The 14880-nt window shown below is 31.5% G+C and overlaps 1 protein-coding gene across 3 annotated transcripts; it reads left to right on the plus strand.

Moving 5' to 3' along the window:
- Positions 1-11370: 11370 nt before the first annotated feature.
- On the plus strand, positions 11371-14617 carry LOC133699865 (transcription factor bHLH112-like). Of its 3 annotated transcripts, none has more exons than XM_062123367.1 (8): positions 11371-11929; positions 12199-12790; positions 12897-13001; positions 13138-13203; positions 13317-13376; positions 13630-13680; positions 13798-13946; positions 14028-14617. In XM_062123367.1, exons 1-8 carry the CDS (start codon positions 11559-11561, stop codon positions 14077-14079), a joined length of 1446 nt encoding a protein of 481 aa, XP_061979351.1. In that variant the 5' UTR covers positions 11371-11558; the 3' UTR covers positions 14080-14617. The 3 variants fall into 3 exon arrangements, with proteins under 3 accessions (XP_061979351.1, XP_061979349.1, XP_061979352.1); XM_062123365.1 differs by having other exon boundaries at positions 11376-11929; positions 13317-13382; XM_062123368.1 differs by having other exon boundaries at positions 11378-11929; positions 13317-13382; positions 13798-14617.
- Positions 14618-14880: the final 263 nt, after the last annotated feature.

Genomic DNA, 14880 nt, shown 5'->3' on the forward strand with positions numbered 1-14880 from the left:
AGCCATGTATTTTGAGACTGAAGGAGTACTTCAAAATGATATTATGAGTATATTTTTATAATTGGCATTTCACAATATTGACTTCTTGCAAATTGGAAATTATAATATGTATGTATGTATGTATGTATATAAGAAATTATAGAATATTTTTTTCAAAATACCAATATTGGGTCTCAAACAATTTTCCCAAAAACCTTCATGTAACTTGCCACTTGAGTACCAAGTGTGATATCATATGACGAATAAAAATTATACACGGATGAGAGTAAATTAAAGAAGAAAAAAAATAAAATTTGCGTGGACAAACAAGAGAGAAAGGGAATTCTTCGTTTGGTAATTATTAGAATAAAGAAAATGAACGAAAAAGAGTAGGTCCAACCCATCCATCCATATCTCGACAACTTCTCTCTACCATAATTGAAACCTGAAACAATACAACACACAGCCTTATTTTTAACTCCTTGGGCTAGCTTTTGGGGTCCTTCGATTAATAAGAACAAAATGGACCCATCTCAGTTTCTGTTTCTCTTTTTTGTAATGATGATTCGTGTTGTGGCATGGTCGCCTGTGGAGTGACCCATATCATAACCTCAGAGAATTTCGAATTAGCTAGACACCATCAATGGTGCAAGTGAAAATTAACGTTAGCTGATTCTTTGGTAAATGTCCCATGAACTAATGTCTATCTCTAACTGATGGGAGATTCTTGCTCCGAAGATGACATGGAATGGGTGTTCATCCTGTCTCCTTTAATTTGTTCTTGTGTTTCGTGGCTCTCTGTTCTCTGGTTTACAAGCTCCCTGTTTGCTATTTTGCAATCTTCCCATGGGTGTTTTCCATGTGTTCATATGCTTATCAGAAAGAAAGAAAGAAAAATAAAACATTAAGGTCCATTAATTTCTAACCGATACATTGGCTGATTAACTTTGTACAGTGGTTTTTGGCAATTAAAACGGACAAAAAAATGGAGGAGGTGTAGCTCTACTTTAGGGTACATTTGAGAAACTAAACTATAGTGATCGATGCTTTCAAAAACGTTGCAAATTATAACTTTCAAAAATAACACATTGGAGTGGGGCTGTTGAATTAATTTTCAAATTATAATCAAGCACTTGAAAGAAATCACAGTCACAGCTAAATTAGTGATTTCCAGACATGTACTAATTAACAAGCTTGATTGTGAAATGACAAACACAAAATTCACTTATAACTCTTGCTTAATTTTTTAATTAAGCAGTTAATTGGATTTATATATTTATTGAGATTAAATTCTTTTTTAATCACATTTTAGTTCAGATGTGAATAATATTTAATTTGATATATAAAAACTGCTTTAAAAAAAAAATTAAATTAACTTATGATTTATATAAAAAGCAAACCTTCGTGACCTGAATAATGCACGCCCCTAGGATCTGCATCTTGAACCAAAATTGTATTCAAAATCTAGAATCATAAGAAAATAAGAATACAGAACAAAAATGTTATTGAATACATTTACATAAGACAATTCCGAAAATCAAGTGTTGAGATAAGTAAGCAAGGACTTGTCTTAATAACATAAAATGACAAAGGATGACCCATGTTTTCAAATATCGATGTCCTAAAACCTCTATCTCCCGATAATTTTTCTGATAATTTTGAAGGAGTTATGAAATGTGGGACCCCATGGAGACTAAAAGGAATGTTTCAGCATGGGTCAATTAATCCATGTCAACCCCACAAAGGGGAAGACTAATTTGGCGACATTTCATAAAGTTCACAAAACCAATGATTAAGTAGTTGTCTTTGTTTGGAATTTAGGAACTCTCTCTTTGGTGGAAATAATACTAATTGCATTTAAATATTCCACACTTTCAAAAGTCAAACTAGATAGGGGATGGCTATGGAGGGAGCGAAACCCTAATTTAAAAAAAGTATTGCAATTGGCTTAATGTGTACGTGTGTGTGAGAGAAAAAGAGAATGAGAGGGTAGGTGAAAATTACAAGAATTTGAACAAGTAAGCCATGGCACAAGCCTAGACAATAATTATAACTCCTAAATGATAGAATCAAGCAATAGGACGGCAACCCGAAAGCAAGTTCATTGCTCTTTAATCATTTTTCCACTGAGCCTGCCCTATCCACACATCCATTTTTAAACTGCTTCACCAACCAGTTGGATTTTATTCTCATTAAACAATTTGCTCATTCTTATCTTCCTTTTTCTTAACTATGTAGTTAAAAACAAAAAAAAAAAAAAAGAGAGAAAAAGGAACAAACAGTAGAGCAGGCATGCAAATCCCATCTTTGTATTTGGTTAGACTCGTATATTATATCTACAATTTTTTTAAATTTTTTTATTACAATAATGGATTAGACAAATGAATTTGGGATGTCGGATCAAATAGAATACAATAATTATATAAGTTATCTTAGCAATTGTTATCCTGTTTGTTCCACTGTGTGTATATTTTTCAAGTTAAGTAAATGGCTCAACTTCTTCAAATGAGTTGACTTATATCACATCTTGAAATAAATAATGGAAAGGTCTTGTTTGGTCAATGAGAGAAGATAGAATATTGCAACAGGGTTGCCTTCTTAATCAGATCGTAATCCACCAATTAATTACAAAGTTATAAACAAAGCTTTTAATCGTTAGCTGATTCAATTTTGCCGTTTCTTAGTTTGTCATAAGAAAGGGGAAAAAAGAAAATCCATTAGCTGATTGGTATAGTAAGTTTGATGCAAAAAGTTTTCAAGTTGCAGAGCTCAAATTGTCTTGCAAAACTCCTTAACTCGTGGACACAAATTATAGCATAGATATTATTATCTCAAGAGGGGAGAGAAGGGGAAAAAAAAAAAAACATAAGAGAAGTATCTGAATAATAAAACGTGTATATTGATCTACCTCGAGAACACAAATCCTATCTTTAGGTAGTGGCATGAGATGTCTAGCAAGTGACATTTAGCCTTTCATGAGGTAGTGACGTGAGATGTCTAGAAGGTTTGGATTGATTAATGAATAGAAACTCAAGAACTTAGAAGAAAGGGTAGATGGGCATTTTGATATAAGTAAGAGAATAATATAAATTATATTCAAAATAATATATATATATATATATATATATATATAGCAATTAAAAGTTTGAGGACCAAATTTGATATAATCAGCAAATAATATAACATTTTAAAATTTTTCACAACTTCCGGGAAATGTTTTTTGCTCAAATTTTCTAGAAAAACACTTTTCTGGAAACCAAGTCAAATTTTTCTTGAAATAAAAAAGTGTTTTTCATTGACCAACTTTTCTAATGACAAATAAAAACAGGAAAGTTTGAAAAATAGTTTTTTAGAAACTACTTTTCGAGAAACAAACATAACCTAAGATAATCGTAATGTTACACTAAAAAAAATGTTTGGTTACTCGGAATAATAGAGAAAGAGAGAGACAAAGTTTCAATAATTTTTTTGTAGACTTAGTTTATATAAAATAAAAAAGTTTAATTGGTTGATGCAATAGAAAATATTGCTAAAGAAAAGAAATTGAATGTAAAATTTAGTTGATTAATTACATGTTATAATTAGATATTATTTGCGAACATTTGATGCTATGGTTATTCAATTTAGAATAGGTCTATATATAGTAACATCTTTTTATGATTGTACACTGACTTTTCAAAAAGAAATTAAAAGGATGGAGTCACTAACACCAAACCCTTGATAGGATGAAGAGGAATTCACATCATGAACTTTCATTTTTCAAGTATAAATGATTTGTTTTTGACTATATTGAAAATTAAAATGAATATATTTTTGATAAGTAAAAAATTGCCTAAAAAGTACAAATATTTGATGACAAAATTAAAATTTTTGAATTATATATTTGTGCGTGTTTGATGAGATCAACGAGTATATAAGTTATTCATTAATTAAATTTAATAATATGTTTTGTTTTTATGTTGATTCATGAAAAAAAAACTCAATTAACATAAATGATTAATTTGTGAGGGAAAAAAAACATATTAAAGAATTTTATTAGTCTTCCACAAAAGGATTAAAAATTAGCCATGAAATCTTGTTTCCTCTAATATAAAGTAACAAAAAGGGTCACTAATGGGCGGCCTCCTTTGTGCGTGTTTCACCGAGCCTCTCATTTGACTAAAAAAGCATAGCTAAGTACACGTTGAATCGGCAAAACACATGGTCAACCCTTGCCCACAAGAAATTCTCTACTCTATTATTTATTTATTTTCTGTGGTTCCATCATTTGTTATTTTCATTTTCTTTATAGAAATTGTTTTTTTTTTGGCTTTCCTTACAATTTTTTTGTGTGGGTCCTTTAGCACGTTCCTGTTGCTCGAACACTTGGTGCTCATGCCTGGGCCATTCCCTCTGTGTTCCCAAAACGTCCCCAGAAGTATATGTGCGCGCCCTAGTTTTGTCGTCTTATACACCTCAATGTTACCTCACAATGACATCAGTACTTGCCTAGCCACTTCTATATACGTGTATTCGTACATAGATACTCTTAATTAAGTACAATATACATGTATTTGTATTCGATGGTTTAATTAATTTGTTAATGGAGATATTCAATTTGGTTTAGAGCTTGCTACACAAATGCATGCATGGATTAGTTTCCTATCTCCTCCACTCTTACCATGAAAAGGAGCCAAGTGTTAGGTTGTTTATGTCATTAACGCTTGAACACAGCATTAGCCACTAAGCTAATTGCAATTTTATTGAAAAAGCCATCATTATCATGATTATGGGCCGGCCATAATGTGTCTAGTCGCAACGTGTAGTTATCTCTCCCTCCCTCCCTCTTCACCATTTTATTATGCCAAGAGAGGCAACATTAATGTAATTATTATCAATTGATATTAATCTTTTAAATGTTGATTCAAACGGTAAATAAATTTGTTTTTAACATTATTAATTTGCTTGCAAATCCTAATAGATCAGTTTTAGAAATTTTTTTTTTATTAAAAACCCTGCTAAGATTTGAAAATTAAATAAATTTGCTACCACATTTGTATGATGGAATTGATCTATTTTTATGATGAAAATATTTGTATATTAATTATTGCTCTCTTTAAACCATGAGTTATGCATAGTCGATCGTGTGAAAAATCAAGAAAACATGTATTTAGGACTTGAAACAGGCACGGTGATCATGTGCTAAGCTCCTGTTATTAATGCTAGATTAACAAACAAACATTAAGAAAATGCAATAAGTAGGGTCTAATTAAAGCAATGAAAAACGTTCGAGTGGTAAATAATACTAAAATATAAGGGAAAGCAGTTAATTAATGACCATGTATGAACAACTATCATGGTGTGTGTGTGTGTGTGTGTGTGTGTGTGGTTAAGAGTCATAAGCCATGACATGAGCAAACAACAAGGATACGAAATGGTCATTTTCTAAGGAAGAAGGAACATTCCTACAACGAAAGAAGACAAGCAGAAAATCCAAGAGGTGGATGGGGAGAGTGACCTAATATCATTTTTCGTCTATACGAACTAGAAAGTGACCACCATAGCGTCCTAGTCTGCTGTGGCAAAGAGGTCAGTCTATCTTTACATATTTGAGAGCCACATTTCCCTGATCACTGCGCCTTCTTTCTCCCACGCGCTGCCTCCCTGACCTAGCTAGGTCTGTGCAAGGAAACGTTGTCTGTGAGCCTCAGCCTGTACTTATGAGGCAATATGGTGAGGTTGGCGTTTTGAGCTGCACACTTCAAAATGTCTATGTCTTCTCTGTTTAGCAGTGATCCATATTCTTACTTAATTTCAAAAACTCTACCGCTCAAAAGCTTACGCTCCCACCACCAATCTACAAAACTTAATTCTATTCATACACTCATTTAGGTTTGTTGTGTGCTTGAAGAAGTTGCAGTTTGATGTGCAATTATTAGTACAATGGGTACGTGCCAATTACTCTTAATGATGTTCTTTATAGCTTAAGGAATTGAACTTAAGAGAGACGGAATTGAGTTTTATGCCATTGTACAATGGCATAGTAAAGATGATGAAAAACCACACTAGAACATTGTATAACCTTAACTTTAAGGATTATCTCGAAAAATAAATATTTTTTTTTAGTTAAAGTATAATTCTAAATTAATTAAAGTCTTGAATGTTGACATTAATTCTATGGTTAAGTGTAACTATATTATAAAAGATTCAAATTTTAATGATTCATAACATATATGAAAATCAGTTAAATTATAGTTTATCTATTTGAGATAACATTTTTTTTTATAAGAAAGTTATTAAACCATAGAGATTTAATGAATATTTTATACTATCATCTAAATTCTTTATTTTTCTATAATGTTTTATACAAGACTAATCATATAATTAATAATTTTGTAAAATAAGGTGTTTGAAGAATCAAATCATGTATTTTGTTTTGCTAGATTTCTAATAGCTTAATGGTTCTCTAGTCTTATTTTTAAATTCACTTTTTTATTACAAGAAAAAATAGGTGATTTTATGACTTGGATCTGATTGTCTCATGCCATGATGTGTTCAGTTTTGAATATCCTTCTGGGTTTATGATTTCATAATTACGATGATTTTGATACTTGTTGTCTTTATATTCTATATTTGTATTCATTTCTAATAGACATTATGCATATGCTTATAAAAAAATATTCATTTGACATTGAACTGCATAATGAAGCCCTTTCTCATCTTATAATAAACATCAAATAAATTATGAAATATATATCAAATATACAATCATTCAATTATGTTCACTTTTGTAATTAAAATAAAATTTATTATAGTTTGAGTCTCACAAACTTGAGAACCACTAAAGATTTATATGGTCGTTAATTTCAGAGTTGAAGAAATTAGTCGAGATATATGCAAGTTGACCTGGATATCCATGTTAATAAAAAAATTATATTATTTATCAGTATTGCTAAGAAAATGAACAAAAAAAAAGTAGTGTGAAATTGGATTTGGAGGCTGCGATATGGATTCAAGCTCTTGTGAATCTAGATCTTCTTTGACATTTGAGGGGATTGAAGAATTATGAGAAAGGTCAAGAAAGAAGGAAGAAGATTGAAGGGTAAGCATGTTTTGAAGCTACATGGCAATTGCCCTAAGGAGAAAATCAGGGTACGGTGACAATACAAGGGGATTTTGACTCTTTGCGATGGCAAAAGAGGACCCACCTGCCGTCTCGAGCGCGCGTGCCACCGCGTGGGTCCTACTTTTGACTCCAACAAACACCAAAGGGACATGGCTCCTTCCCATTGAAAAAGCTTGACCTCCTTTTTTTCCTTCCTAATTAGTAATTTCAACGGTTTGGTAGTGTCAAGCTTTTATTATTTTTCCTCATTTTTTTTTACTTTTCTTTTCAAATTATTTGGAGCTAAAAAAATTAATGTAAATCATAATGGAGAAGAAGCTTGCGAGTAATTAAGATTAACATAACCCCTTTTCTTACTTTGAGAAATAAATTAATTCCGCTAAAATATACTATAATTATAAGCAATATTAAATTATGAAAGTGAAATGTACACATATTTGTATATATATATAGTACCCGTGCGTGACCACTTAGATATATATAGTATATTAGTCATTATTAGGCAGTGGTCCATAACTTATGTACACATATTAAATTGCGACAATCAATTACAATGGATCTATGCATACAGCTTTACATGAGCAATAAGAATCATCCTTTATGTATATTTCACTCGTGGTAGCTGACAAAGTTCTTTGAGTTGATTCTAATGGCCGACTATTGACTTCATACAAATATAAAATATCGGTGTCAAGTGAGCTTCAAGTGTTGAAATTAGAGTCTTTAATTTCTTGCGTTTTCAGGGAAAATCAGAACTCAATATCTATGAATCTTACCTAACAAATGTCTTTTGAGTTTTGATATTTTAATTTTTCAAAGTCAACTGTTATATATGATCAATTTGCTATTAAAAAAAGCCCATTGCAAGGATGCTTAGACCCGAGACCTTAATTACCTCTTGAAGAGAGAAAGAGGACAATAATGTCAGCTGAACCACTCTCAATAGCTATATATTTTGGATAAATTTAAATTTTTAAATTAATAAATTCCATCTTTTTTTTTTATTTCATCCTATTTTTATTGGTTCTTTTTAATCTCTTGTTGTCCCATTTTATTAATTTGGTTATTTTTGAAAGTCTGAGTTTTATAACTATTTTTTTTATCCTGTCCCTTAATATATTTTTTTTAAGTGAAGACTGTTAATTAATTTTATCCTAAGATAATTGTTTTTCAGAAAAGAATTCCAATAATAATGGAACGAGGGAATAATAAGAAAGGATACATACAAGTAAGGTGGTCCATGTAGTTAATTAATTAAGTTAATGCATGTAGCTGACTCCCCTGCTACACAGTAGTTGCACTGATTTTTTTTATCTAAATATTCATTAATTTAAAGGATCATATATTGACGAATTTGATGACTTATCCCATTGACTCTCAATTGATTTTTTCCATGAGATCATCGATTCCAATGTGCTGATTTCTTTACATAAGAAATAATTAGGAGCAGCAAATGGTTTGATCAACTGTGCCACTGTTTTCTTAGCTTTGCCTAATGCCTACAATGGCTAGTGATTAGCAGGTCTTCCTCCATTTTCTTTTTGTTGAAAGCAACCTTGCTATATAATCTATATATAAGTAAAAAGCATTAATGGTACTATAACATCAACATTAATGAAAATCAATGAATATTTCCAATTTCAAGAAATAGATACACCGTATGGCCTGGAACAAATCCTCTGCATGGGCAAATTGAATAATTTGTGCTATTCAATTTGGATAATGCATAAAGACTTCACGCAATTAAGACATATATGGGAGGTGATTTGCTCAATCATTTCTACGTTTTCTTTCTGTGCTAGCTGTTCGTCAACTGTATGGATTTCCATGTGCTATGTCTTGAGAAAATGGGAAACATGATAGCGTTGATGGCTGTGGAAATGACAAGGAATTTCTATATTCAATGGCATAACTCTTAATTAAGACTGTTAAGGAACACCCCCCAACGAATCATAATTTTGAGATATCCCTTCACTGTTTTGTGATAATTGTTAAAAATTATTTCAAGATGAATAGTTCTTAGAGAATCTGTAATAGAAGATGGTGTGTTTGGAAGAGTTTCTACTTTTATTTTCGGGTATTTTTAAAAGTATTTTTGATTTAAAAAAATATTAAATTGATTTACTAATGTTAAAAATTAAAAAAATTAAAAAAAAAATTCTTTTTATATATTTCAATCAAAAAATTAATTTAAAAAGCACTTTACATGAAATTAATGACTAACCTAATAAAATCAATCCGGGGATTCATTTCCATGAAAAAGGAGCATCAGTCCTGTAATTGAGATTTATACTCTCGTTTTTTTTTCCACTTGATGAAATAAATTTATTAATTAAAAGGATAATGCAATAAGTACACATAGGGAACTAGATACGGTGTGTTTTTTTTTTCTTGTTAGTTTTTATTTGTTAAGAACTAACTAAAATCACCCTTTTAATCTAGTTGAAAAAAAATTTTAATTTCATTTTTTATTTGATGACAAGAGTTATTTTCAGACCAGTATTCTACACATCAATTAAAGCAAAAATTCTTTCTCATACGATCTTAAAAATACATCCCCTCACTTTGGTCTAATGTATTGAGAGTACCGTGATGGAATCTAGAAAAGAAATTGCCCTTTGGGGACTGATATTTTTCATTTCCAAAAGTAGAAATCTCGTCCCTGAATGCTTTATGTCTGTTTAGAAATGTGGTTATAATTATTTTTTAAAATATTTTTTTATATTGAAATGTATTAAAATAATTTTTTTTATTTTTTAAAAATTATTTTTGAGATTAACGCATTAAAAAAATATGCAAAACATATCAAAAAATTTAATTTTTAACAAATTTGTTTTTTAAATTTTGGAGGAACGCGGTGCGCTCTCTTAAAAATGAAAAAAAAAAAATTGAAGATGAAAACTGTGATGAAAGGATTTATGAAAAATTAATGTTTTGTTTTAATAATGAAATTACTATTGTTTCATAAGACTGATTTACATTGTTCTAAAATAAATTTATGGGACACAATTTCCATCTTATATGAACTCCTAATTTTTGGATAATATAAAATAAAAAAAGACCATATATATAATATTTTTTTTATTGTAGAAGAGAGGTTGGAACTTAAAATCTTTTATGAGGATAATTGACATTAATTAATATTAGTTGAATTAGGAACTAATCAAGGTGTATATATTTATTTATTTTTGGTTTTATGATCTGGTAATATCTTTATCCATGAAGCTATTTAAATTCAACTTTCCAATATAGTTGAAGGCAAAACCTAATTTCATACCACCCAGCAAAATTAATTATTTATGAAAATCTCACAAAGTTCTCTAATAAAAATCAAACTACTATTAATTATTTTAGAAATTTTTTTTTTTGTGTTATGGAAAATTAATAAAATCAACTCATTTTTTAGTTGATTTATAACACTTTAATGGTTTTTTTTCTTCACGCGCCAAGGATTAGAATCCATGGCAGGTAGAAACCAAACCTCCTATACCCTCCACCATCATGCATTTAGGACCGTCGGTTCTATATGGTCCTATTTCTCAGGTTTATCTTTACTTTTTTTTGTTTACTAATCAACAAATGAACACCAACCGTTGGATTTAATAGAGAAAGAACATTATTCGTGGAAAACTATGACGTGTCATCTTGATCAATCCCCATCATAATCATAACCATGCCCATAAAGAACAAAAACTTGCATCCAAAAAATATTTAAATAATTTTGTTGTGTAAGTTAGAGTTAATAAAAATTGAAATTTTAGGAAATTAAAATTATTATTTATTTTGATATTAAAATTAATTCAATTTGAATTTGTGGCCATGCGGTAATTTTCTATAATTCTTTTTATAACATTAGCCCAGTGGATCGATCAAAATTCAAAATCTAATGAGATCGTATTGTATAAAATATAGATAGAGAATATTGGAATGTGTTTGGTATTATGACATAGAGTACTTTTTTACTTGAAAATATATAAGAATTTTTTAATATTTTTTTATACTAACAAATTAAATAATAAAAAATACTAAAAAACATTAATTTCATGATTTTTTTTAAGCTATATGCAGTTCGAAACTTAAAAACAAATGGGGTCTTAGAAATAATAATAATAAGGGAAAATAATTTTTTTTAAAAAAATTGTACCCCAAATAATTAAGAAAAAGTGAGAACAAAAAATAATTGAAATAAAAGTAAAGAAAAAGAAAAAAATTCGATTCAAAATGCTTCCTCTCATTTGTCCAATCATCCCCCTTTGATATGTCAACTATCAATTATTTCTGGTAAATTCCCTTGCCCGTACCCCTCAACCGTTTCATATATAATATTACATAGATTACATTCCCTCAGCCATATAATATATAGCTTCACTATAAAGAGAGATCATAGCTAAGCTAAGCTCAAAGTCACAGGTTGCAAGAAGACACACACCCACAAAGAGAACTCGAAGATTATTAATACAACAAGTTTTTGGCCATGGCGGAGGAGTTTCAGGCCGGGATTTGTGGCGAAAACTGGTGGATGAATTCGTCGAAAAGCGTGTTCATGGGCGGCTTGTCACCATGTTCTACGGTGAGCATCGCTAGTGATCATATGGGAACTTATGGATCATGGACCACGGCTGATATGGTAGACTTGAAGGCAAGGTCAATATCATGCAACGAGTCTAATCATATTACTACCTCAGTGTCCGATGCCTCTATACCTTTCCTAAATTCTCAGAAACCTCAACAGGCTGATTCAGATAGTGGTGGTAGCAGTATTTTGATTGACTCCACCTTGCAAATGATGGGGTATGGCCTTTCGTCGTCATCTTCGTCATCATCGGATTGGAACCAAGCTTTACTGTAAGTTTGGTAAACATGTTGTTCCTTTTCCTGTTTTGTTTTGTTTTGTTTTTCTTTTTCTTTTTTCCCTTCTTAAATTCAGATTATGGTGGAAGTCCAACTTGAAGGTCTTAAATTCCAAAAAATTTCATTTCAACTACAAGTTAGAAAAAAAAATACATGGCTATGTTTATTGTTTCTGTTACAAAAAGCAAGTCAAAATGATCATCATTTTTTTATCAAGTGGTAAAGATTTTAAATCAGTGATAAGATCCTTGATCTTCTTGCAGTCCTGGGAATGGAAGAACTGAGAGTTACAACTCCATGATGCAAGAAGAGATGAATTCAGGAGGACTAAACTCTTCTCAAATCCAAAAAGATTGGAGTCCAAAGAGCTATACAAGCACTGCTGAAGATTTTTCCTTGGATCAACAAAGGCTAAATCCGGTTAACAGTTCCGGCAATTCGCCACCAACTTGCCAGGGATTTTCTACAGGCTTTTCAATGGAGCCTTCAGCATCTTATGGCTACCCTTCAACATTGATACAAAGTTTATTTGAACCTGAATATCCTCAACCACAACAAGCACAATCTCTTTTCAACAACAGGTTCATGAATTACTTGTCGCCAACAGCTCCAAATTATGGGACCAACATGACTGAATTGTCATCTCCTTCTTGGCCTAAAGTATCTCCGTTAATAAAATCTTCTTTGCCAAAGCAACAGCCTAGCACTTTGCACTTTACTAACAACACACACTATTGGAATGCCTCGCCAACTGGAATAAACGATATTAGAGCAAACCTTTTACCCTCATCACAGTCTCAATTTCTTCTGCCAGCTTTTGAAGAGAAATCCAATTGCTCCAACCTCACTACAAAGGTAATTAAAGATGATGATTAAACATTGATTAATTAGCCTTGTTCATCAATTAGTGACTAGGGTTTCGGACTATACATCATTTTTTCTGTGTATTCACAAATTTCAGCCTAGCAAAGAAGTTCGAGACTCGGTTTCGGTAGTTAAGAAAGGAAGCGAACCAGCTTTCAAAAGGCCTCGAATTGAAACACCATCTCCATTACCAACCTTCAAGGTATAGAGAACTCTAAGTATCGAGCTCTTGATGAGTACTGGAATGTACTTGACATATTTTTTTTCATTTTTTTTCTTGCTTGATTATCTTTTCATCTTTTGAAGAAGTGAATGTGAAGATGTTACTTTGTTATCAGGTCCGGAAAGAGAAGCTAGGAGACCGAATAACTGCCCTCCAGCAATTGGTTTCACCTTTCGGAAAGGTTAGCTTTTGGATTTTTCTACTTTATTTCAAATAGTACAAATACCAAAATAAGTCTTTGCTTTATGATTCAATTGAAAGCTCACCCTTTGGTCATGTACTCTACCTGTCCAGACTGATACTGCATCGGTTCTCCATGAAGCTATCGAGTACATCAAGTTCCTTCATGATCAAGTCAGTGTATGTTCTTTTATCTTCCTGACACCAATATTCGAGTGTTTAATCCATTGATTCTCACTTCTTAATTCAAATTAAATAGGGTAAAGAAAAAAGTCACAAGTTCGAGTCCTACTCTTAACAACCGTGTAAATGTTTACATTCATTAATTAATGGGAACCATACCTCATTCAGACAGGATTAAAATATATTTAAGTGCTTAAATTGAGGGATTATTTGTTAATATATGTTTTTGTTATTGTTAATGTAGGTGTTAAGTGCTCCATATATGAAAAATGGCAACCCCATTCACCATCAGCAGGTATAACAATTCTTTATTTCTTCATGTTGATTACTTTTGGCCAACACTTCCACTAGATGAATCAAAAGACTCTTTTGAAGCATAATTAATTGATTTGATATATATTCATATTTACAGGCTCCAGCTGACAAACTGAATGACCTAGAAGGGCCAAAACAAGATCTAAGAAGCAGAGGACTATGTCTTGTGCCTGTCTCCAGCACATTTCCTGTTGCTAATGAGACCACAGCTGATTTCTGGACACCAACATTTGGTGGTACTTTCAGGTAGAAGGATGATATATAGTAAAGCTAGCTAAACGTACAGCTTCTATCCAATGATCAAGTACTGATTCTAAATATCTGTAGTGTTGTATCAATCCAACCAAGATGGAAGGAAATGATCATAACTTCAATATAGGAATTGAGAAGATTATATTAGGAGCTGAGCTACTGCATTGCTGTGCTAGCTAGCTGTATCAGTCTTGAACGAAAAGCGAAAGAAAAGAAATGAAAAAAGAGAAAAGGGAACTCAAGCTTCATAGATGGACAGACAATGCTGGGCCAGCTGCAAGAAGAATTAATGATGTTAGGCTAGCAAATGATCATTAGGAGCCTCTGGAGATCAAGAATATTATAAATATCTATAAGGATTATTAATTAATCCAAGTTGTAGTGCTGGTTAATTAACTAGTAGTTTAAAGGTGGGATTAGGCACAGGAACAACTGCTAAATTCAGCTAAATTTAACAATATTTGTGAAATTAGAGATTAACTGTATGTTGTTGATTGTTATATATGAGTGGGGTGAAGTTAGCAGATTGGGATAGAAGGCCTTTTGTTCCTGTTGCTCTAAGATTGTTGTGGATGGCACCACCAGTCCACCTTTTTCAATATATTGGCATTGTTATTATTGATGAAAGAAAAAGAAAAACAGAAATAAAGGGATCATTGTACTCATTGGCTTGTTTTTTATTCATATATATATATATATATATATAAGAGAGAGAGAGAGGAGTGAGTGGAGCTTATTTGATTGGTTTGTAACTTTTTCTTTTGTTTATGTGTTTGGATTGTGCATGATAGTGCTAAGTCAGAGGGCGGCCCACTATTCCTGCTTTCAGGGTTCTTGTTTATTTTTTCCAGATGAAGAGATGTATGTGCATGCACGCTTGTGTATGAATTATTAAAGGTTGTTAATAAGGAGATTTGAATCTAAGAAA

Source organism: Populus nigra, chromosome 7 (genome assembly GCF_951802175.1).
Source record: "Populus nigra chromosome 7, ddPopNigr1.1, whole genome shotgun sequence".
Taxonomy (NCBI): Eukaryota; Viridiplantae; Streptophyta; class Magnoliopsida; order Malpighiales; family Salicaceae; genus Populus; species Populus nigra.

Bases quoted from the DNA above. Each gene is read 5' to 3' on its own strand.
- LOC133699865 (XM_062123365.1), top strand. From the start codon at position 11,559: ATGGCGGAGGAGTTTCAGGCCGGGATTTGTGGCGAAAACTGGTGGATG. The intron at 13,383-13,629 runs GTATGTTCTTTT...TTGTTAATGTAG, and splicing joins TCCTTCATGATCAAGTCAGT to GTGTTAAGTGCTCCATATAT. The intron at 13,947-14,027 runs GTAGAAGGATGA...AAATATCTGTAG, and splicing joins ACATTTGGTGGTACTTTCAG to TGTTGTATCAATCCAACCAA.